General features: G+C 39.7%; 1 protein-coding gene across 2 annotated transcripts; it reads left to right on the top strand.

Annotated features, from left to right (window-relative positions):
• The first annotated feature begins 5,203 nt into the window (after nt 1-5,203).
• On the top strand, nt 5,204-21,405 carry pax8 (paired box 8). Of its 2 annotated transcripts, XM_051938680.1 has the most exons (11): nt 5,204-5,370; nt 7,663-7,812; nt 10,770-10,911; nt 11,071-11,268; nt 11,480-11,556; nt 11,806-11,931; nt 14,270-14,445; nt 14,584-14,704; nt 16,962-17,063; nt 18,096-18,182; nt 20,385-21,405. In XM_051938680.1, the coding sequence occupies exons 2-11, from the start codon at nt 7,791-7,793 to the stop codon at nt 20,453-20,455; spliced, it is 1,122 nt and encodes a 373-aa protein (XP_051794640.1). In that variant the 5' UTR covers nt 5,204-5,370; nt 7,663-7,790; the 3' UTR covers nt 20,456-21,405. The 2 variants fall into 2 exon arrangements, with proteins under 2 accessions (XP_051794640.1, XP_022071349.2); XM_022215657.2 differs by lacking the exons at nt 5,204-5,370; nt 7,663-7,812 and having other exon boundaries at nt 9,757-10,911.
• Nucleotides 21,406-26,038: the final 4,633 nt, after the last annotated feature.

The following is a 26,038-nucleotide window of genomic DNA, read 5'->3' as shown; positions in this document are numbered from 1 at the left end:
AGGAGAAGCAGTCAAGAGAAGAACAAGAAGATTTGGGGGTCCCGGCTTGGGGAGGGGGTGGGTGAAGTAGGATTGAAGGGGTGGCGGGGGAGCAGGGAGTGAGGTCAGAGGGTAACACCAAAGCGGAAATGGGGGGCAGAGGGGGAACAATGGACGGGGCCGGACTAAGACGACAAAGCTGGAGGGGAGGGCGGACAATGCACAAAACACAGGAAGATGAGGAGAAAAAGATGAGGGGAGAAAGAGCAGATGGTGGAGGCTGCTGCAGAGAGAGAGAGAGAGGGGAGGTACCGGGAGGATGAGGGGAGGAGGAGGCTGGAAGCTGCCAGTGACACCTGCATCATGAAGGAAGAGCAAAGGAGAAAGACTCCGAACATATTGACACACACTGTACAATGTTTTTTTTTAGACATGCGACTGTTCTTGAACAGATTTCCCCTGTTTTTTTCACCTTGATTGTATTTAAATCACTAAAAATAGCATTATTTTACAGATATTTGGCAATAGTTGGAGGAAATATGTGAATATTACAAATCGAAAATTATTCTCAGATCGACCCTGGTTTGTTAAATTGCATAAAGTACGTAATAAAATCACAAAAAAAATGTTATCTCACGCTTAACACTGAAAAATTAACTGCAACTCTGTTTTTTATATATGGTAATTCATTCTTTTACATTTCTCTGTAATATTACACTGAATTTCTTGTGTTTAAATCAATAAAATATCATTATTTTATAGATATTTGGCAATAACTGAAGGGAATATATGAACAGTACCAATACATATTTATTTTTACTCTCAGAGTGATGCTGTTTAGTTAAATTACAGAAAATATTTAGTAAAATCAGACAAATAACAGGTATTATTTTACATGTAAGACTGAAAAATCAACCAAAACTGCTACTTGGGTGGAAATGACCTTTTTTTTTTTTTTTTAAACATATTTCCTTGGTTGTTACAAATAATAATTATTACAATTCTAGAACAATTTATTAAATACAGACAAAATGTAAAAAACAAATAATTTAAAAAAAGTTTGACTTTCTAATTTAACATTTTCTTTTTACTGGACTGAAATCATTTTTAAAAAGTCTGTAATTATATATTAGATATTTGCTATTATTTGAAAGAAAAATTCTATATATTACTGACTAAAAATAGTGATTGCTTTTTAAGTATTATTTTTGCAAGTTTTCCTCAGTAAAATTATTCATCTACATGTTAACTGTAAAGATGAAGAAACAGACCAAAACTGTAAATGATGTCCAAAATAATCTGTATTTTTAGAAAATAATTCTTTTTCTATATGAAATCACAGGTTTTTTACTGTATTTATTATTTCAGATGTTTGCAATTACTTTCACCATTTTTTACAGTTACAATATTCTGCCTTTTTTAGCAGATCATTTTTTACAGTGCAGTGTGAGTTCATAATGAAAAACTACAAAACAGAACTCCTCATGTAAAGTTAACTGTCTCTTATGAGGTGATTCTGAAACACCTGAAGACCTCAAAAGAACTCAACAGATCAGAATTTAACACACAAACAAGACAAACAAACCCAAAAAAGAATGAATTTGTGTTAATGAACAATACTCCTTAGCTAAGCGTAAAAAAAATAATTATTCACCAAGTGAATATCAGTGTGGGAAATCCTCTTAGCCCAGATCAGCGTGGAAAATCTACGTTCCAGCACTTGTGCTCTGAGGAAATCATTCCCCTAATGGGATCATCAATACTGAGGTGGTTCTGCAGCTATTATGACCTAATTATATGGCTCATCTCGACTCGCTGACCACAAAGAGACATGCAGCAGCCCGGCTAGATTTATAAAAGTTGTCATTAAGTGGATGCTTTTTCCCCGGGAAGCATTTATCTTAACGGGAGCGCGCAGAGGAGGCGATGCATCGCTGCGAGAGCGCGCAATGCGAGACGCAGATGTGAGTGAGGTGAGACAGACTGGGCTGAAAATAGGTAAAATATACATGAAAACACAAATGTTCTTATATTTCTGAAGAGTTTTTGATTTACTTTTTAAAACGCATGACTGTGACGTTCCCCCAATAGACGCAAACACGTCTTATAAACACCTTTTACCTGCGCCTGTACTGTTTTATTTTCACATTTATCTAAAATGTAGCCATAATATCACCATCATTAATAAGACAGACCGATATAAGAGTTCAAATTGTACCTGATTTCCTACATGTGACCTGAAATCACTTCATTTTATTTCTGGAAAACTCACACAGAAACCAAACACTCCGAACAGGAACATAGTTCTGCATGAATTCTTATCTGTGGAGTCGGAAATGTCTCTTCTGACCTTTTACCCTAAGCTCTTGTTGCCACCTGTCGCCGCAGGTCACCTGCTTTTTTTTTTTTGTATTTTTTTTGCAGAGACACAAACTTTGCTCGGGGAAGTAAATCCGGAGATAAACAGGACACACCTGGAGAAAAAATAGGAATACATGTGAGTGGCCATACTTCTTACTTTAAACGTTTAACTCACCTGATAAGTTAGTTTATATCCAAGGACTGAAGCTTGTTCCACTGAAATTATTTGGCACGTTTTATTACATTTTCACTGTCTTTAATGGGTGTAAATGCTTCTAAATTACACCTGCTAATCTGTACATAAAGAGGAAAAAAAGACATGATCTGGAAGAAAACTGAACGAACCAAGGAGAGAAAGTTTATCTAAATCCGTTTAATGAGACTTTAAGAAACACGTTTAACCAAAGAGTGTAAATTCAATGAGGTCTGATGTCAGATTCTGAAAAGATGGATGGAAGTCTGCATCAGATTTTAAAATATAAAGTGCCAGCTTGTAAGCAAATTGAATTTCTGCTCATATATTTTCCGAGTTGCATCCCAAACATATAATAATAAACACATAAATAAAACATTACAGCGACCTGTTTGTAACCTCGTTGAGTTTTTGAATCAATTTAGATTCAAAAATGTTCCATAGGTGTGTCTAACAATACTTTTTAAACCCTTTTTTGTGTGAAAATGTGGATCTATCTTTCTATAATATCCAGCACATTGATAGTTTCAGTGAATATCTATATTTTTCTAACTGTCTTTGCGTTTTTTATTTCTCTGTTTGACGGTTTCTTTAGTCCAAACCGCAGAGAATGTAGAGTATTTAACATTTTACTTCCGTTACAGTCAATATTACTGGAACTTTAACAACTTTCTGGTGTCCTAAAAAGCCTAAATGATAATTTAAAAACTGCTTGAGGTTAAGCTGAAACTTGTGACATCTTTTCTTCATATTGCTGCTGTGTGCCTCCTGACTGTCCGGATTTAGGGTGTGCGTAAATTTTGGCCTTTGGCGAGTGGAGCCGTGTAATTACGCGCTATTTTAATTCACAGTATCATCGCGATAGATAAAAATCTGAGACTTTTAATCCCTTGTTAAACTCTCCGTAACCTCTCTGTCTTTCTTGTGCCACTTCTTCCCTTCAGGCGTTGGTCATTTTGGTCACTTTTCTGAGGACTGTGTCTGTTTCCAGCTGATGTTATGATTTCCTTTAATCACTCGACAGTTTTGTTTATTAATAATTAAAACAATTCAGAGGAATGAAAGACTTCAATCACAAGCTGAGCAGATGAGAGCTGCTTCTCTTTATTAATTCTCGCAGATGTGACCTGCAGAGCGCAGAGGAATCCATTAAAATCTGCTCTCCTGAGAAGCAGATCCACGTCTCCAAAGTGGCGGGAATAAACCTGACTTTATAGGATGCAGGCGACACGGAGCACTGCGTGATTGTCATCTGAGGTGTCGTGTTTGTTTTACAGGCCTGTGAGAACAACGTTAACAGCGTTTTAAACCCACCAGGATGCTGCTGACTCCCCGGTGGGAGGCCTGTTCCACGCAGAGGGTGCAGAGTGACATTTTTTAAGGAGCTTCAAGTCGTTTTAATCCATCCGAGAGCTCTGCATGCACAGACATCAGCTCTAATGCAGTCACATTAACACGCGTGTGCAGCATTACAGCATCCACAAGAAGAAAAACACGATTTAAGTCTCACTGCATCACTTGAGTTTCACTTTGTTAAACTTATCCCACTGTTTGCATGTTAAAGATGTTAGATTCAGTTTTATTTTATGTCATTTATCTGGATAATAGAGGCGGCGAGGTTCACCTTTTATGTAGTTTTAATCTCATTTATAAGGAAAGAGCAACATGAGCTATAAAAGAGAAGCAATTTTATATTATTTGACAGGCTCCGTGCCAAAAAAACAAACACCATATGCCTCTCCAGAGCACAAAAAGTGCAAGTTCATGCCAAAATAAAAGGTCATCAGACTTTATTTACTTCATTCCTGACCACAGATGTTATGTTTTGGATCATAGAATAGAATTGAATGTCCGTTTTTAGTCCCACAAGAGGAAATTTGTACAGTAGCAAAGTGCCAGAAAGAAAAATCAAGAGAATACATTTATAAATTAAAGATATAACATATATACTCTATATATACAATATAATTACATATAATACAATAATTATATATTATTGTGTTAAAGGAGTGTTTTTATACACAACAGTTAAAATCTCAATGAAATATTGAGATTTGAATGTCCAAAATAAATGCCCTTTAGATGCAATCACATCAGTCTTTCGTGTGTCACTAATTAAATACTTTGTCAAATCTGCTTTTTTATAAAAATGTTATTTGCAGAAAAATGTTCCCTGGGTGTTCTGTTAAAAAAAAAACAGTTTAGAGCTTTTTTAATTGTTGTTTTGGTTTGGGGTTTTTGGTCAATGATTCACATTCGGTGCCAAATGATGTGAAATGTCTTCCTCACTCAGGTGCACTTTACCTGTCAGGTGAGAAGCTCTGTGCGGCATGGCAGCAAATCAGGCGCTAAATTGCGTGTGGAAGTGGGACGCGGCGCCACATGCCTGTACAAAGTCTAATCAAAGCGTCGCTGGAGGTTTATGGAAACAAGCCGTCTCCTTGACAAGTGTTTCCGTACAGTCGCTCAGTGGGTGTAATGCCATCAAAACACAGCGTCTGTCATCCTGGCTGTTTCTTTCTTTCTTTTTCTTTTTCTTTTTTTTTAACTTTGAGGGGTTACTTCTCTCTTTTTTCCCCTTTCCCCTCATAAAACCCCGCCTCCTCCCTCCTGCTCCTCCAATAGCTGCGCGGCTCGGTCCTGTGCGCAGCCCCGGTTGGATAAAACCTGGCTCGGTGTTGGATGCGCACACACAACACTACAGCACACAACACAACACAACAGCCAGTCCTGCCTCCTCCAAGCGCAGCCCGGACACACGCCTTACGAGAGTAAACCTTCATTGTGGATAATATCTGCCGAGGGGACGTTTTTATTTCGAGCTCCATCGTGGAAAGGTAAGATCTGCTCCTGAACTGATCTCGGTGCGTAACGGCGATGCGCACGGACTCCATGTAGTGAACCGCAGTCCTGACAAACACGGAGGCTGACAGAGGAGACTTAAATTATCCAGAGGGCTTCGTAGTGTTCAGTTGTGGTGGGAAACTGTGAAAAATAAAGCTTAATTAATGATTAGGTGAGCAGAAAATGGTAAAGCGAGTTTTATTTTGAAGGACAAACAAATCCCAGTTTCGGATTTTAGGCTGTTGCGCAGAAGTAAGACAATTTGGGATGCATTTTTTAGGAGTGAATCGACATGTAGAAAATATAACATGTATATATATATAGAGAGAGATTACACGTTTTGTGTTTTTTAAAATGTCCTATAAAATGAACCAACAGTGCCAAAGCTGAGTATACGTGCAGCTCGTAGTTTTGGTGAACTGCATTCTTTATTTCATTTTATCTGCTCTATTTAAACTCTAGAAATTCAATAAAACTTGCTGCATAATTCTCCCTGAAATATGTGTTCAAAATTACCGTGAAAATAATCAGTAGTTATTTTTATAATAAATAATTAATAGCAGCAAATAATAACAAAACTTACATAACCACATTAACAAATTAATTGCGTAACTTAATTAACCACACATTTACCTTTAAGTCACTTTGTTAGTGTCTTGTTTTTTATTTGTGTCTCAAAAATGAAAAAAATAGACCTGAAGTAAATAAAATAGAACATCATTTTTATAACAGTGCGGTCAATTTTTATTTTAATGTGAAAAATTATTGGCACCAGCTGCTTTTATTTTGGAAATGTGACGATTTAAACATAGTTTAAAGGCCTCTTAAACGTCTACAGTGTGCCAGATTTTGTAAATCGTGAACAAATGAAAATGCAAATAGATTTTCCACAAACAAATTTTAAGCAACAGTAAGTTTTTCAATAAATACCTCCTTAAATCAGAGGTCCCCACTGAGTTTTTCCCCCCACACAAACATTAAAATACTGAATTTAATTAAATCTGGCAAAGCACAGCAGGTTTTATTTCTAATTCTGACACTGTAAAAAGCTATTAGCTGCAAGCAAAAAATAGGATCAAACCAAACCCTGCCGCCTGTCAGAGTGTCACGTCGCTTCCATTAAATGATGTGACAAGCTGCTAATTATTTGGTTAATTTTAAGGCACCACCCGGCAGCACATGGAAACTTTTTGGAGGAGAACAGATGAAAATTACTGTGAATTAGCAGCAGCTTTAACAGCGTTTAATCCGTCCCTGAACGTCTCCTGTGTGATGCACTTTAAAGCTATGCATCATATAATTGCCACGATTAAGATGAAATTCCCAGCAGTTTTATCTCACAGTCCTTGCATTAATTGAGGTGCTGCCTCTGTCTTATTTTACATAAATTGCCACACTTTTTTTGTTGCTGTTTTTCCCCGAGAGCTTCGTGGAGCTGAAAGTCCTCAGCAGAGTGCAGCTGAGCAGATGGAGCCTGTAAACAAGGCTTACATGTGGCCAATAACAACCGGCAGCCATCGCATCTTCAGCACATTTAGCATCTTTTAGTTAAGAGTTAGCATCCTAATCATTCGTCTCATCTCTTAACTCCATCGGTTGTTTCTTTTTTCATATCTTAAAAGCTCATTTTTGAAGCTAAAACAGCCAAATCTTTAAAAAGAAAAAGTCTTTTTTTCATTCCTATTCACCTGCCTTGTCGTGATCGTGCCAATTCTGTTTAACTCAGGTTAATTTCAGGCTCCATTTAGGAGTAATTTTGTTTAAAATAATAATAAAAAACAGAATCCTAAAGAGCAATCCTTCAGCTTTACTGTAAGTATGACCCCTTCACCTTTTCCCACCAACTAAAGCCACTTTAAATAATGATATTACTTGGTTTTGTGCTTCAGAACCCAAAATAAAATAGATTTACTGGCTTCAATCATTAAAATGAGGTTAATGAGAGCAGTCAATCCTAATTACAAAGCGCTTAATGAAGGGAAATTTTATGTTTAATGGGAGCAGTCATCTGAGATGGCTGAAGGGGAGGAAAATCTTTAATGTTTTCCAAAAGTGATTGTAGTTTATTGCAGAAATGTGCAGAAAGGCCTCGCTGTCTGCTGCTGGTCTGATTAATAAAGCGAAAGAAACACGGACAGGTACAAGTGGTCACCGGTGACACACAGTGTTTTAGCCGCAAGTGGGATGTCATGAAGACACCGGGAGAAAACCAGCTGAGCGTTTGTTCTGTCTGAGGCATCACATGTGACAAACAGGCAGTTTAATAAACCCCTGCTGTCCTGCAGCCTGTGATCACTCGGGAGAACACTCATGAAAGACCAGAGAGGACGCGGAGTGACAACATTTTAACTGGGACAGCGTGGAGGAGAGCGTCACGTTCAGCTGGTGGAGCGAAGAGCAGAAACTCAGGGATATGTCCAGTAACACTGGAAGAGGTAAATACACAAACGCAAGCTGGCCTGCTGTTCACGCTGATCAGGTTATCTGAGCAGAGTCTCACACTTGCTCTCTTCTGGGACTGGTGAATTTGTGAAGATGCACTTTGCCACTTTGTTTTTCCTTCATGAAGCTTGAAGTTTAGGGGAAGATATAGATTCTACTTATATGCAGAAAGTCTAATAACTTACCATAGTGCATGCATACATTGAGAAATAGATATCTTGAAGTATTTATCTCTTTTATTCATGTATTTTAGTAGTATTTTCTAAGTGGAGGCTGCTGGATAAACACATAATATTAGAAAACCTATCCATACAGAAGATGTTTGATCTAACACTTAAACATGACCTTAAACCTTATTGTTGCTTACAGCTACATTATAATATGTCACCATAACCCAGGCAAGGGGTCAAAGGGTACAGATGACCCAAGTTCCTCTGGGGAGAATGGCACATATTACATAACTCCTACTGGATAAAATACTTGATAAATATTTGTATATGTCTTTAAGGTGGACTGAAGTGTTGCTATATTGGATCTGAGCTCATTTCAAGTCTTTATTTGAGCTCCATGACAATTAAATTTACCGAATACGCATGTTTATGTGCATATTTTGCGCATATTTATGACTAAATGTGACCTTGAAGAAGTGAAGTTTTGCTTGATTGTTGTTTTTGTTGGGTTGATCAGTCAAAGTCAACTAAATATTACATGTGAAACTGAGAATTTTACTTTGAAATATACGCACACAAGGAGATCTATCTATGTATCTATCTATCCAGCTATCTATCTATCTATGGGGGGAAAACAACAAAAAGTTTGTCGCAATGAATTCTTACTTTGTTTTCCTGTGCGCGCGCCGTGTCTGTGCGCGTCCACGCTGCGCGCTCCTTCCCCCCCGGGGGCTGCTCCGCTTTAATATCCTGCAGGTTGATGAAGCTTGGCGGGGAGATTTTTTTCCACACTCCGCTGGCAGCGTTAATAGAGGCTGCCATCCTCCCCTTCCCTTGCCTCCCCTCTCCTCCCCTCTCCCCCCTTCTCCTGCCTCGTCCAGGCCCCTGTTTGATGTGGAAATGAAAGCTGGGAAAAGGCTGAGAGAGAAATGAGTGGCTCAATGGGTTAAATTAAAAGCAATGGCGTTCTTGCGGAGTCACCACCGTGGAGTCTATAGAGAGGATGGTGGCGGCTGCAGGACGCTTTGTCTGTCGCCGTTTACCGGAGGAAAAAAGCGTTTATGTGGCTTTGCCGGTTGTTCTTTTGAAGGCGCAGATCTGTGGATCCTTTATTCCAGCATGTTTGACATTTACGACGATCAAACACGTTTCTGTTTTTGCAGGTTTTATAATACTTTCACCATGCATTAGATAAAATGTGCATTAAAAAGTGAAAGCATGTAGGAAAAAAAATAATTTTCTATAAGGCAACATAAATACAGATGAGCTAATAAAACATTAATACAATAATAAAGCTATTTAACCTTATTTTGAAATTTCATATAAAAACATGCAATGCATTGTGCTTCACAAATTAAAATTAAAAACAGGAACACTCATTAAAAGGATTTTGCTAAATATTATTTGAGATTCAATCTGTTTTTTAATAATTAAAATTCGTATAAGCTTGACTTTTTTAAAAGGTACATACATTATATATTTTGTTAAATATCACATTTCACTCTGTCTGAAATTCTCCTAAATAAATACAATTCCATTTTGAGGCATGTAAATGAACTGTAAGAATGAGCCTGCAGGGTTTTTTATAATGAGCTGCAAGAATATTTAAAATAATGAGTGGTTTTAAAGAAATAGATTTTGCTGTTTGGAGGTAAAGTTAGATATCTCCAAAACCTTAATTTAAATGTTATGTTTGCTGTGATTTTACATTTAATGCTTTGATTCATATAATACTTTTGTTTTTTAAATGACAAACCAGAATTCTTTGAACAGTTTTCAACCAAATTGAAGATATCAGTGTATTAAATGTATGAAAGCTTTGGCTAAATCCACGTTTATTTGTCTTAATTATTTACTGCAGTAAACATACCGTCCTCTCCTCTGCTGTTTTCTTAACGCTTTTACTGTGAAACCTCATTACTCCTTTGACAATGCTGCCACAGCTGTTGTTGATAAAGACACATCCGACGATCAGTCTGTTAAAGAATTGGTGAGAACAGTTGCAGATAATTTAGTCACTTCTCTGGAACACTATAATAATGTTAGGGAAGGAAAATTAAATACATTTACTGTGTATATTTTAAATATTTTTGCTATGAACCCAGCAAAATGGGCTGCACAGTGAGGTAGTGGTTAGCATGTTTGCCTTGCAGCAAGAAGATCCCCGGTTCAAATCCCGGGGTGGGCCTGGGATCTTTCTGCATGGAGTTTGTATGTTCTCCCTGTGCATGTGTGGGTTTTCTCCGGATACTCCGGCTTCCTCCCACAGTCCAAAAATATGCTGAGGTTAATTGGTTACTCTAAATTGCCCGTAGGTGTGAATGTGAGTGTGATTGTGTGTCTGTATATGTAACCCTGTGACAGACTGGCGACCTGTCCAGGGTGTCCCCTGCCGTCAGCTGGGATAGACTCCAGCACCCTAGTGAGGATAAAGCGGTGTATAGAGAATGGATGGATGGACCCAGCAAAATGTCTAAAATGCCACACTGTGAAAACCTTTTCTTGCACTGTCAAATACTGGACATAAACTTGAATTTTAACTAGGCATTGATTTCATTCTGGTGTGTGTAATTTGTCCATTAGCAAGAAATGTAGTGTTTATTTTTGACCTTATGAACAGGTTTTATGGATCTAAACCGGTGTTCTTGGTTTCAAATGTAGTGCCACCAACACGTGTGTGTGTCCAGGTGTGCCTCTAGAAGTCTCAGGCTTCAGGTTCCTTGACATTTATAAGTGTTCATCCCCCTCCTCCCCCAGGTCATGGGGTCTTAACCAACTAGGTGGAATGTTTGTTAATGGCCGCCCACTTCCGGAGGTGATCCGGCAACGCATCGTGGACATGGCTCACCAGGGGGTTCGGCCTTGCGACATTTCCCGGCAGCTCCGAGTCAGCCACGGCTGTGTCAGCAAGATCCTGGGACGGTAAGCGTTTACCTCAGCCAACCTCCTGTTACTGCTAACCAGCCTCTTCATGTTCTTTTGGCCTCTGAGAGTCTGTTTACTTACTGAGGACACGTTTGTCTGACAGCCAAGAATGAAATAATGACTGAAAGAGTGCTCTTTGTTACCCTTTTCTTGCAGCTACTACGAGACTGGCAGCATCAAGCCTGGGGTGATCGGTGGCTCCAAGCCCAAGGTGGCCACCCCAAAGGTCGTGGACAAGATCGCAGAGTACAAGAGGCAGAATCCCACCATGTTTGCTTGGGAGATCAGAGACCGGCTGCTGGCGGAGGGAGTGTGTGACAGCGACACGGTGCCCAGCGTGAGCTCCATTAACAGGTGACAAACTGAATTATGAATGAAATCATGTTAGCGGTGCAAATGCGCCGCTGTGGCTCTGGGGCCTGAGCAGCTATGTGCCTCTTGGACGTGTTAGTGGGGCAATAAAGTCAGCTTCTTTCTTTTAAGCATGCTTCATTTAATAAAGTTAACGCTGATTTGCTTATATCTTCACAAAAGCATTTAAAGATGCCACTGCTTTTTGCTTTAGGATAATTCGGACGAAGGTTCAGCAGCCGTTTAATCTCCCTCTGGATGGAAAAGGTTTGAGTCCAGGACAAACACTGAGTAAGTCTGTACATTTACAAAAGCATACACAACCTGCCTGTCCTGACTTTTATCTATCTACCTACCTACCTACCTCATAGTCGATCTCTCCCAGCATTTTCATGGGATGCTGAAGGATTAAAGTTAATGACAGAGTCTGCTCATTGTTCTCCAGGATTAAGCCCCTGACCTTTGTGGTAACAAAGACCACTGAGGTGTTCAGCATCGTTTCCGCTCTCTGTCTCAAATCTGTCTGTTTTTTCCTCTCAGTCCCCAGTTCGGCGGTCACTCCTCCAGAGTCGCCACAGTCCGACTCTCTGGGCTCCACCTACTCCATCAGCGGCCTGCTGGGAATCCCACAGCCCAACGCCGAGGGCAAGAGGAGCCACGATGACAGTAAGAGTTACATCAAATACACAAAATGCCACAATTTAGGAGCAAATATATGAGTGCGAAAGACCAAGAGTAGTGGCTATGGTACCAAAAATTATAAAACAGAGAAAAATTTGATGGAAATCCAATTTTCTTTTATGTTTTGGAAAAACATGCAAGTTGTCTCTCAAAATGTGCTGCATGAATACCTTGACATTCAAAGCATTGTGTAGCTACTTCTCTGCATGTTGCTTTATTTTTTAACTTATCTGACCTTTATTGTTTCTTTTGAGAGAACAGACTAAGAGACATAAAGAACTGCTAATAATACTTTAAAATTGTATTTGTAATGATACTTGTCCAATATTAAACATAAATGTTACTATTTGATTTTAGGGTTCTTTCATTTATTCATGAAGCCATGAATTGGTAGATATGAGGGTATATTTCAGAACTCTGTGACCTACCAGCCTCTTTGATACTCAGAACTGTTTTTATACGATAGAGGTTGATGTTTAAGGAAGACAGTGCCTTTGCGATGGCATCTCCAAAGCTTCAGACTGTTCCTCCTCTTTGACACTTTAGAAGAAACCTCAGGGTGTAAATGTTTTCAGTGGCTTTTGGTTGCTGTTAGTGGTCTTAATATTTGATATTTATCTTATATTATAAACTTATCCCAGGAGTTGTTACCCTCACTTTTTAGTCAATCAATTTGTTAAACAAAATAATATATAAAACAGATTTTATTGTTGTTGTTTTGTTGGTACGGCACTTTGGACAACTCCAGTTGTCTTGAAATATGATTTGATCTGAGGTAGTGTAAGAGTTGTGTCAGCGTGACTGTGAGGTCTTTGACCTGTTTTTTGCTGTTTATTGTGAATGATATCAACTGATGGACAGTTTTTATCCCCCGGGTTTTGCTCCAGTAGCTGTAATCTCATTGTTTTTCTGATTCACTGACTTGTGTCAGAAATGCATTCAATCAAACTGTTGATAGAACAGCATTCATTTGGACTTACAGAGATATATAAGTGGATATCTACTGTTTCAGTTATAGAAACTGATGTGTTATTTCTAATATTATTAATAAATGTAAAAGGACCTGGGCCCACAACAGAGCCCTGAAGGATGCCAGAAGTCACGTGTAGTTTATATAAGGAGAGCTCACCTTTGACCACCAAAAAACTGTTTATCAGACTAATAAGTAAAACTTGAACTATTGCTACGCCTAGCCCAGGTGTGCTTGAACATAACATAAGGTGCCATCTTTCACTGATCCAAGCAGCAACAAAATGCATTTTCTCAAAGAACTGAAGTATTTATTTCCAATAACTGAGGGGTACTGAAGAGAGGATGTGGTTGAACAAAAGAACAAAGGAGTGGAAATGTTTTAGCTTAAATTCAGAGTGAGCAAAACCAAGATAACAAACGAAAACCCCACTAATCTGTTCAGCAAGACTGGCCTACCGAAACAAAAACTGGTAAAAGAAAAACACAGTCTTACCTCCCTAACGTAACTTAAACATGAGAAAAACCCGGCTAACCAAAAAGTAACGGATTACTCCTACTATACCTAGTAATATACATAACTCGTAGTTTACTAAACAACAAACAAATTGCGCTGGATGTGTGTCAGTTGAAACCAGTGGTGGATGGGTGGCACGCCCTCTCACCCAGAGACTACGTCAGTCTTCCGTTTTTAATCCAGGCCTTCACGGTTGCCCAATCAATCCTGCGCCAACCTGACATCCTGGCGTTGAACCTCGTCAATGGTACAGTGCAGCTCTATTTGCATAAAAGATGGATGCAACCCAAAGGAGACAGTACAACAATTTAAAGATGGAGTCTTTGATCCATTGGACTAATTGTTGGCATTTCGCTTGTTAGCATAGGTCAAACTCACCATTACTTTCAGCTGTCCTGTGCAACAGACTTGCTGGAATAGTGTTGTGTAGAGCAGTCCAAGCTCCTTTGTTTGTTTCACATTTATAGAGCCAGGGTTGTGTATGAACACTAAGTTTTCTTTTCAGCGCACACTATAAATAAACAGTTGGCAGACTGTGGGGAGATTTTCACCAAACTTGGCCATAACTGTTTTGAATTAGAATCACTTAATCCACCTTTAAGACCTGTGCAAGAGAGACCAAGCCAGTGTTAAAGTCTTTTTAGAGGAATAATAATATGGTCGAAGGGCAGCAGAGCAATTTGACGACATAGACATTTTTTTTGTTGCATTTACTAATGAAATAGCAAAGTTTCATAATCCAATCGAAGGAATTTTAAAAGCGTCCAAACAACAAAATGATTTGTAGTTTCACCTCTTCACTTTTTCCTCCTGCTCCATCCTTGTGGTTTCTCTCAGGTGATCAGGAGAGCTGTCGGCTCAGCGTGGATTCTCAGGGCAGCGGAGGCGTCCCGAGGAAACAAATGAGAGTGGATCACTTCTCTGCAGCCACGCAGCATCTGGACTGTGGGTTTGATCGCCACCACTATCCACCGGACTCGTTCAGCTCCGCCTCCAGCAGCAAGACGGAACAGGTAGCAGCGAAAATAAGCTTTGTGTTCTGAAAGAGCTCTAAAATGGACACAGATGGTGATGAGGATTTAGATTTTATTATACACACATACACATTTGCTGATCCTCGCCAATAGCTAATCTCTGTTCTTCATCCCCAGACTTTGTACCCGCTGTCCCTCATCAATGGCAGCCTAGAAGAGGCCAAGACCAGCCTGTCAACATCCAGCTCTGCCATTGGACGGAATCTGTCGGCACACCAGAGTTACACCATGGTGACCGGTGAGTCTCTAAACAGTGCATCACTCACCACCACTGCTCATCCTTTGTTTATTTTTGACATTTCACACTTTCTCCATCATTACTCATCATTTGTTTCCATTTCTTCACCCACCCCGCTGCACACTGGCTTCCCCCCTACCCCACCACAGAGCCCTACAGACACTGCCGCTCTGTCTAAAACAGAAATGTCCCCAGAAGTGACCAGCACAAGCCCCTCCCCGAACATGGCGGCGCCCAACCTGGCGTTTGTGGAGCTGCAGGCGCTGCAGAAACCCGGCAGCGGCAGCAACTGCAGCAGCAGCTCCAACCATTTCCCCAACGCCTTCACTCATCTCCCATCATGCACCGGTGTACGGGCAGTTCAGCAGTCAGTCTATCATCTCAGGTAAAGCTGCCATCCATCTCATTCATATTCATGATCATGGCATTAAAACATTTGACTTTTTTGGTCAGAAAAAAGGAAAAAGGCTCATCAAAATCACGAAAAATGTTGTTTAATCAGACTAGTAGATGAAACGGCAAATTATCACATCCAAGAAGCTAAACCACTGAATGATGCTGTTTAAATCTGTTTAATTTCTCACCTCAATATCAGCACACTGGAAAAAAAATGCCCTCTCAAAACAAGGGAAAAAATTATTTCAAAGAACTTTTACTTGAAATAAAGAAAAAATCTGCCAATAGAACAAGTGAAAAATGGCTCGGTAAGATTTTTTTGAAATAAGATGTGATATTTAGAGTATTGAGATCTTAACATTAGCTGGGAAAACTTATTTTAAGCTATATTTTACCAGGATTGTCAAGCTTAGGTGTCTCTTGTTGTCCTCATTCACAGGCACCAAAAAATATTTTCCTTTTCTGAGAAAAATCCCAAAATTCAGCAAAAAATTCCCAAAACCTTCAGTAAGGAAATTCCTTAAAAGCTTTATTTTATTTATTTAAAATATCCTGAATTTGGCAAGAAATAAAATTAAAAACTAAAAAAAAAATGAAAATTGTTAATATTTTCAAAAAATCAATAGAAATCTTCCAAAAAAATCCAAAAAAATATCTAAAGTGATTACATATATATAATATATATATATATATATACATACCCTGTCAAAGGTTTTGAGACACTTTCTCATTCAAATAAATTAGAACCTCTCAAAACTTTTGACATGGGTGTATCAGTAAAACTTCTAATATTTTCTTTCAGAACATTCCGAAGAAAATCAACCAAAATCCAACGAATTTCGCTGGATTTTGGTTGATTTTTTTCTGAATGTTCTTAAAGAAACATTTGTTCAGCATTTCTTTTTTCCATCAAAAAATGTTCAGAAATGTTCCAAAAAATTTTGAAAATGTATAAGTTTTCACTGTAAAATATTTTTTTCTCCACATTTTAAAACTTTAAAACGGATCCATTTTGACCCGCAGGACGGCACGAGGGTTAAAACAAGATAATTTCAAGATTGTTTGACTTAACAAGATATCCAGATGCATTTTCTTAAAACAAGTCCCTTCATTTTGCTGAAATGTCACTTGTTCAGTGAATTTATCTTAAATCAAGTGGGATGATAGCCTAGCCGCACTAGACAACCCACGGCAACGAATTTAATTCTCTGCCAGGGTGGGTCTAGTTACCCTCGGTAAGCCTCGAGGTTGGATGCTCCTAAAACTGGCCGACGAATCGCCTTGAAGTGTAGAGTCAGAAGGCGGGCGTAACTAAGTGACGACAGAGGCGCGACGATTCTGACAGAAACAACCGGAAACAACTAGCCTAGCCGTGCTACACAACCCACGGCAACGAATTTAATTCTCTGTCAGGGTCAACAACGGTCTTGAGCTCCATTAGCACCGACTCTAAATAATCTTACTGTTTACATGTCTATAATATACTTGAGCTTCACCCATTGACTGCATAAATAAGGCTTCACCGAACCCCCGCATCCTCTGATTTCCGCACTCTAGGAACTACGTCAGCCTATTCGTTGCCCTGATGGTTGTATACCTACCCAATTGCTGCAGAGTGATTTGAAAGACAACCTTTTAGCCCGCCTCCCTCCCTGTCGAGAGTTCCTAGACCCTTGCGTCTTCAGACCTGGGTCTAGCGTGGCTAGGCTAGTGGGGTGAGACATTTTGACTAAAATAAGACAAATGGACTTGGGTAAGATTTTGAGTTTTTGCAGTTTGCATCTTGTAGCTTTAACAAATACAAAATGGCAACTTTCACTTCCATCTTGACGCTAAAGGTGCGTTTTTTCTGTGTTTTCAGGGCGTGACATGGTGAGCTCCACCCTGCCAGGCTACCCACCTCACATCCCCTCCCCTGCACAGACCGGATACTCTTCGTCCGCCATCACGGGGATGGTAGCAGGTAAGAACCTCGGATTTAAAAAAAAAAAAACACAAATCAGAGGGTAATGGAAGGCAGGTAGAAAGGAAAAAAGAAGAAAGAGTGGCTGCGATGGAGAGGATTGTAGATTAACAGCGAGACAGGCGGAGTTAATGAGTAGCCCTGCCAGGGTGGTGAACTGTGAGTGTGCATGGGTGTGTGTGGGTGTGCATGACGGGCCCGGGGGGTTCTACGGGGAACCGGCTGGGGGTTCCGCCCTGCTGCCCACACCCCCACCCAGACACCTCTGACCACACATCGCCATGGGAACCAGGGGGCCCGGGGAGGGAGGGGAGGCGCAGGAGGGGGGGTGTAAAGTCTGGATATGAGTGGAGAGGAGGAGGTCTTTGTGGTACATTGAAAACTGTGTGTGTCAAGATGCCTGCATGTGACCACAGAGGGAGCGAGTGTGTGTGTGTGTGATGTGCCTTTTTTATTTGAAGTCTGCCCTCCGAAGCGCGAAATGAGAGGGTCTGATTTATTATTTTTCTGGTGGGCTCGCTGTGAGGAAGCGTTGATACACAATTACTGAGTGGAAGGAGGAGGGAGGAGGTGGAGGAGGAGGTGGAGGTGGTGGGGAGCTCAGGGATTCATTCCAGCCAACATAATTACCAATTAGATATTGGAATGTTTAAAAAAAGAGAAGAAAGAAAGAAAGAAAGAAAGAGGAGTGCCAGAGAGGCTGAAGGCAGGAAGTGTAGGACGACGTGGTAAAGAGGAGGAGGAGGAGGAGGAGGAGGGAGGGCATTTCAGAGGGCAGAAGCTGGAGAAAGAGGGTGTCCGGGCTGGATGTATGCACGCACCACTGGGCGAGGGATTTTACCTCAGCCCTCCACCTGCACCGCAGATTAATGGTTTACAGGCTGCACTAACTGTGGTGATTATGAGCTAAGGCCGAGCGACGACTGGCACAGACAAACAACTCCTCAACGCTCTCAGATGATTCTTCTTTGTTGTGTTGTTGCGTTCATCTGTAATGTTGGGTTTTGTGTGTGTGTGTTTGTTTTTCTGCAGCAGGTACAGACTACTCGGTCAGTCCTACACCCATTCGCCCTCACCTCCTACAGCGAAGCTGGAGGTTCACCAACTCCAGCATACTGGGTGAGTAGAAACACGCCGACGGTGATGACAGTGTTTGCAAACTGCGCTTTTCTCTTGTTTGTTTACCGCCGGCGAGCTCATGCACCTCTGAATATTTAAGATGATGAATGTGAACTTCACAATGAAAGACAAATTATTTAGAACTTTATGGTAAAAAAAATATAAAAAAGCATAAAGGTTTCCTGAGATTTTTTTGAAGAACTCTGCTGACCTTATGATTCGCAAACATTTCATCATGAATTTAAATGAACTGCTGCCAGAGGAGTGAAAACTACCTCAGTCACACGTCTTCTAATGCAGTTTTCGTCCTCTGTAGAAAGCATTTGTCCCGTTAATAAGTGGGTTCAACTTTAGCTACTGTGCTGTCTATTAGTTTGATATATTCACATGTATTGTTTAACCTTTATTTTACCATGAAAATGCCATGAGCTGCAGACAGAATAATGTAAAAGAAGACAAATGATTTTAAAATAAACAAAGGGCCTCATTTACTAAGTTACAATCGCATACAACTACATAATTAAATTACAATTACAGACTATTCCAGATAATAAAACAGCTTTCTGACATAACTCGTTTCATACAGTTTGCATTTTCTAGCTGAAGCAGCACAGAAATGAAGGATATGACACTCAAAATGTGAAATATCATTGTCTTATAATGCAGTTTTTGTCCTCTGTAGAAACCATTACTCCCATTAATAACTGGGGTTCACTTTAGCTACTGTGCTCTATATACTTCTAATATATTTTTATGTATTGTTTAACCTTTATTTCACCATAAAAGTGTCAGTAAGTCTGCAGATGTATTTTTAAAGTTGCAGACAAAGCAATAAAAGTGTGACAGGCTAATTAAAAATGCTAAAATAAGCCAAAAAAAAAAATAACTGTTTACTAAGTCACAATGAAATAACTTCAATTCAAATTACTTTTACAAACTGTTCCAGATAAATATGAATGATTTTTGACATATTCTCTTCATACAGTTCATATTTTCAATCCAAAGCAGCACACAAATGAAGGTATAAGAGGCTCAAAGATCAAAAGAACATGTCATAGAAACAATTAATAACTGGGATAACTTTAGCTACTGTGGCTCGCTATCAGTTTAATATATTTAATACGTTGTTTAAACTTAATTTTATCATAAAATGTCTGTAAGTCTGCACAAGCAATCTCAAATGATTAAAAATGGCTAAAATGAATAAAGAAGGGGACTTATTTACTGAGTTTACAATCACTACTTAAATTTCAAGTACTTTTGTGGGACTTTTCCAGATAATATTAGGCTTTCTGACATCAATACTAAACTCAATCACACGTCTTATAATGCAGTTTTCACCTCTGTAGGAACCATTTGTCCCATAAATAACTGGGATTCACCTCAGGCACTCTGCCTTATGGTACTTTATTATATTTATAACATTGGTTTAACCTTTATTTACCATGACAAAGCAATATATAATGAGACAAATGATTAAAAAGGGCTAAAATAAAGAAAGAAAGGACTTATTTACTGATTTACAATCACATACTTCAATTTTAACTTACTTTGCAGAATTTAACTGTTGTTTGAAACTACTGTATTCACCATAAAAGTGTCAGTATAGTCTGCAGATAGTGGTTTTTTATGGTTGCAAATGTGACAAATTAAAAGAAACACTAAAATAAACAAAAAAAGACAGATTTACTGCACTTACAATCAAATACTTCAATTTAAATTGCGTTATTCAGAAACATGAAGGCTTTCTGATTTTGCTTGATGCAGTTACATTTGTATGAACTTTGTCCAAGCAACACACAATGGAGAACAAGACACTCAAAAACTTCAAAAATTGGTGAAGTAGTTCAATCTTCAACCTGAAATTGAGAGAAAAACAGCGACATTTAGTTTTTATTTGAGAAAGACTGTCGATGAACTTGCACTACTTGTCTTTGGTGGTGAAGAGATGCATGCTAGAATGTGTGAAAAGAAGTCTCTTTGGGTGTTTGTTGAGCATCTGGTTTGAAAAAGGAAAGTCCTGCATCACTCATATTCCTCTGAACATAATTAAAGTCATGTGGGGGGCTTGGACGCTCCAAGCTGCTCAGACTCTCCGCTCGCCATCTGCCGTCAAACCTGAGATAAGATGATAAAGAAAAGTCTGATCCGCCACAAACACCTTCCAGTTGTGACGGCCTCCATCTGTGTCTCCCCCCGCAGGCTCGCCCTACTACTACAGCTCGGCCTCCCGCACCGGACCACCGTCTGCGGCCGCCTACGACCACCTCTAGTCCCCTCCACCAACACTGGAGAACTGTAGCATCAGCCGACACACGGACCAAGGCATGAAGTCAAAACTGGATGTGGACTTGAGACTCTGCTGTTGAAACCAGCGATGCATTGTGTGTGTGTGTTTTTTTGTTTATACTCCATCCTCTCACGGGCTACCACACCTACTTCTATTTATTTGTCATTACTGACACCGTTCCCCAGGGTAACTGACTCGTGCACGTTTACACATCGCTAACACTCTCCAGGGCCTGTTTCCAGAGACTCAGCCTGACGTCTCACGTGGTGCATTTTTTTCAGTATAAATCTCTCTTTTTTTAACACTGTTTTGGCCAAAGACTCTTTTTTTTTCCTTCCTGGCACATCTGCAACTTGACTTCACTGATCCAGTGAATAGGGATATGCAACTTCTTTATACTGAACTATGCCTGCTTTGTTTACAATGCTCTTGTTTTGTTTGTTTTTTAGAAAGAAAAGAAAAAGTGAATCCTGTCCTATCATCTCAAATCTATTCTTGATCTATGTCTGCTTGCAAAATTGAGTTTGTGATTTGTTTCCATTGTAGATGCAGATTTCCTGTAGTGAACATAGACTAATAAGGCGACACACTGAATCACAATTACGACAAAAATGCCCCTCAGAGACAATTAATGAATCTGTCTAGCAATATGTACATACTGTAAATGATGAATTACTTATGGAGAAGTGATGCAATTTTACTCAGAGAATGACGGATGGTGATTTGGCTACTAAAACCAACAAGGCTTGAAATACATTTGTTTTTGTTTATGTTTCTTATTTTTGCTTCAAATAAATTTAGTCTGCTGTCATGCTGATGTTCTGATGTTTGGTAAAAACTGTGACTATTTTTCTTATACTGTTATTAATATTATTGCAGATGTAAATAATGAATTTCTAAAGAATTATTTTTAATTAAAGCATGACAAATTTATGGATGTTTTCACTGGTGTTTTGTTTTAAACTAATATTTTAGAGTTTTTTTCACAGTAAAGTAAGCTTAATATTCAACATTTTCACGATAATATAAGCTAATTATTATTATTATTATTATTGTCATTATTATTATGAGCTTGCATCCTGCTGCATGATCTGAAATGTTGCATTTAATTTTTTTGGATTTTTTTTTTTTTGCATCTCTCAGCATTTTAAAAGGACGAGCCCAATGATCCTGAAAACGCGCGCATCTGTTTAATTTCTTTTTTTATTTTCTGCATCATGTAGTTTTATTTGCAATTATTTCGTCCCCTTTTTCTTTTTTTTCTCTCTCTTTCTTGCGGCCTCATTATTGCGGCGCGTTAACGAGGCCACGGTTCGCCGGTGCCGCGGCCCACCTGGTGCCACCGCGCGGGAGGAGACGCCGCGAGGATGATGGAGAGCAGCGGCCGCGCGCTGCGTGGGACCGGGCGGATGGCAGGTTCGCGCGCGCGTTTCTAACCGCTTAACAAAAAATACTAAGCGGTAACGAGAAAACAATGCGGAAACGACACACAGAAACATGGTAAATTACAATTTGTATAGATGTTTATTTCTGTTTACATGTTAAAAATAAGTAGAAATATTCTGTATATTATGATCTATAGGACTAATACAGTATTTTAAGGCCTAATGTTGAACACAGGAAAAATGGCTATTACTATTAGCTAAATCTATTAGCAGTATTTGTGTTTTAGTATTATTATTATAGGTGCAAAATGAATTTCTAAAATGACATATACTCGTTTCTACAATATGATTTCATTTGACTATTTCTCACCACAGTCCATTTATAAACTTCCAGAGCTTTCTATAATGGCCCACAGTCTTCCTCAGCACATAGCTGTTTAATTTCTATGTATTTAAACATGAATTACAGCCTCATATCCACTGTTTATGCTTTTTAAAATGCTCCTACTGTCATTTTTCCTGTCTCTATCTTTACATTCGTCTATTATTTATCTATATTACCCACACTTTATTATTTTTATATATTTAGTGTTTTCATGACAATCTGTTCATCAGTATACAGTTTTGAAATTCATATCTTTAATATTTACAGCTGTTGATACTGCTACACTGATATTTCTCATATTGTATATAAAAAGCTTTTCCATTTAGACATTTTACATTGTACTGCACTTCTGGTTAGTTGATTATCCAATAATAACCATGCACGTGATGATAATAATAGCTTTTTTAGCAAACACTTCTTTAAGTAATTATTTATTTTATTGTGTATTGGATTCATGGTATCTAGTCATCCAGTATCCATTTTAAGCCTCCTACAAAAAACTCCTACAATTGTCTCTTTGTTTAATTGTTTTATGATTATTTCCGGAAACTTTTGTGTTTCTGGTCGTGTTTATTGGCCTCCGGTGCTGTTTAGTGTCATTAGACCACTGTAATCTCTGCGGTAATCTTCAGTTCACGAACTTCTGCGCCAGTTCATGGCCTAATTCATCTTTAAAGCACCCCTCAAACCTAATTATACAACAGCTGAATCAGAACGTATGAATGCTACGGTCTCAGACAATCACTTAAAGTCCTCGATATCAGTCGGGTCGGAGCCGCATGTGCTGACGAAGATCCGCCCTGACGTCTTTCTGTTTACTGTATGCACTCCTCTTTCTCTCCGTCCCTCCGAGCCTTCAGTCTCCTCACATATCACCATTTTCCTGACTCACCTCTTTACACCCCCTCTCTTTGTATCCCCTCTCCTCCAGCCACACCACTGTACACTCCGCATACTGCCCTGTAAACTTTAAACAATAGCTGCACTTCATCCTTTTGTTGTCCAAGTGGTCTGGCCCACTCCAGACAGCCCATCAAACCGGACCGCTCATTCTTTCCAGGTCCCTGCTCAGGCATGCAGAAACACACACACGTCCGTATACATTCATACATGGAGAGGAGCTTTCAAGTCCGAGCGCCTCACAGGGGGGACGAGGAGAACCTTTCAAGCCAACCTGTGCTCTAAGTTCCTCGGGCCAGCTGACGAGAAGCCAGAGAAGTAACTGAATGTTAAACATTAACAGTGGTGGTGCCAAAAGAGTGAAAAACAACAACATTATAGTGCTACACACAAGCCACAGCAGAAATATCTCCTCTCTGTCTCTCTCCGGGCCTATTAGTGAGGAGGTTTCGGGCCACAGTGCTTCTGGTAATGAGCCCGGCAGCACAATACAGGCATCGGGCCGGAACAGCTGAGGGCAGACAAAGCTGGCAGGACGGGGCGACTGGGACTTACTACATTTAACACAGAGCCATACTAACACTGAGTCTGTTGAGATGGACAGACAGAGCAAGAATCCATGTGTGTGTTTGTGTGATATAACGGTGTGGGTGTGCGGTGGAGAAGAAGGTCCTATTACCATTATGGGGACAAACTAAAAGACAGAACGAGGGCCCCTGGAGAAATTGCTGCCAAAAAGGCAACAGAGGAGTGTGTGGCAATCAGTGGGATGACGGGTCGGGGTTGTCCTGCGCCAGTCATCTGGAAAGTTCTCCACTTATCTCTGGGCCCGAGACACTGGCCAACCAATTCAGTCCGGCAAATAAGCATTATGTAGGCTGACAGAATTTGCCTGTCCAAATGAGCCGCAGAACACGCTGTTGTTTTAAACTGTGAATGGCTGTGCTGCTGTCTCGGCCCCGCCCGGTTCTGGCTTTTTGAGAGGATCCAGATTGTATGAGTGAACCCATCGTCTTGTTTATTAATTGGTTTGGATGAAGCACGGCTGATTATTCTGAAACTTTTCTGGTCTCTTTCACGGTAAGCCATACTTCGAATCCCTCAAAAACACAAAGTTTTCATTCCTGTTTGGCTTCAGATATCTGCGACACGGCTAAATGGGTTAGTATGTTTCAGCAGAACTGCATGTGAATCCTCCTCCTCCCTAACACCTTCCCAAAAATTTGAATTTGAACTAATAATCTCACTCACTTTTCACATCAATTGGCCAGATTTGAGAAATCTTGTGGTACTATCAGAGGCGGATCCAGATTCACTTTAGTTGGGGGTGGGGGGCACCGAAAAGTTTTCAGAAAAAATGAAAGCTGCCACCAACCTCTCACTTTTACAAAGTACTTTTCATGTTTGTTTGTTTTTTGGCTCTTTAACCCAATAGAAAAGCTGTATATGACCTTTTAATTTTGGACTGTTAACATTCACATTATGATGGACTTGTTTCCTTGTTTATGTGAATTACAGCATCATCAGCTGCAGCATCTGCCTGTTATGTAAAACTAGTAAGCTCAACGACAGAATCCTGAGGGCAATGAAGTGACAAATGTTGTGCAAAAACAGCATCTCTGTGTCCAGGGTGTTATTAACGCCATGAGACTTCTCAAACTTCACCAGGTTCTCCAGCTACGTGATGATCATACTCATCATGGCGTCCATGTCCAGAGCAGTGATGACATCGTACTGCTTAAAGCCATCTTCACCAACTTCAATCTGATTTTGGGCCTTGAAAAAGTCATCCTGATGACGCAGCAGTTGGGCAGGTTCTTGATCAGGCGGTTGGTGAGGGTGGTTTTCCCTCCATCGGTTACGCCGCCGATGCCGATGATGTACGTCATGTTCTCGGATTGGTCAAAGCTCGGAAAAAGAGTCAAAAACATCAACAAAAACCGGGTCGGGAGTGATCAGATGTGGAAGAAAGCTGAAAAAGAGAAGGTTGCAGCAGGAAAAGTCAACTACTCGAGTCCTCTATGGCGCTTGAGTTTAGTGAGTAAGATAAGAGCAGAGAGGGAGCTGCCACTCAGACGCCGTTCTTTCACCCAGAAAGGACCTTTTTCTGCTGTTGCTGCTACACATACTGCTCTAGTTGAGGTTTTAGGTGGAATATTCCTTTTAACCAGCCCCTCAGGTCTCTGAGGATTTTGGCTGGACTACTCGGTTAAACCAACATTTAAACCAACATCCAGGGATTTTTGGTGGAATGTTCCTTTAAGGTGGATGTGTGAGGACCTTGGAGGTGAAATACTTCCTGAAACCAACCTTTTAGGTCAACATTCAAAGATTTAAGGTGGAATGTTCCTTTAAACCAACCTAAATGTCATGTTTTGATCATTATCAAGTGAGAAACCTCAATCCAGACTCCTCATAATGATGTTTGAGTTTCATGCTGCTGTTATTTGTTTAGTCCAGACTAAATGACAGAAATCCACAACTGTAATTTTATTTCAGGACTCGGTTATTAAATGTCAAAACAATCCATGTGACTCTAAAAACTCAACAGCTTTACAAACTCTAAGATTAAACTCTCCACAAGGATCCAAAATAAGTTGGACTTCTACATGAGAGCTTTAATTATTCTTCATCTACTTTCCTGAAACCTTTGGTCAATAAAAAGACAAAAACTGTTATTTTCAGCTGAACTAAAGACAGACTTTGTGATTTTTCTGCTCACATGTTGTGTTGTTGTAAATTTACTCTTTCAAATAAATAGCCTCCTAGCCCCCTATAAACCAGTGTTTGTCCTGTTTTTGCTCCTCGGCGACCCTAGACAGCCAGTTGTAATGTTTTTTGAGCAACACACCATACTATGACATTTTTACAGTGAAGGTTCTACTATGGAACCAGT

Source organism: Acanthochromis polyacanthus, chromosome 18 (genome assembly GCF_021347895.1).
Source record: "Acanthochromis polyacanthus isolate Apoly-LR-REF ecotype Palm Island chromosome 18, KAUST_Apoly_ChrSc, whole genome shotgun sequence".
NCBI lineage: Eukaryota > Metazoa > Chordata > Actinopteri > Pomacentridae > Acanthochromis > Acanthochromis polyacanthus.
Note: the sequence above shows the minus strand (reverse complement) of the source record. Positions and strands in the feature narration are given on the sequence as shown.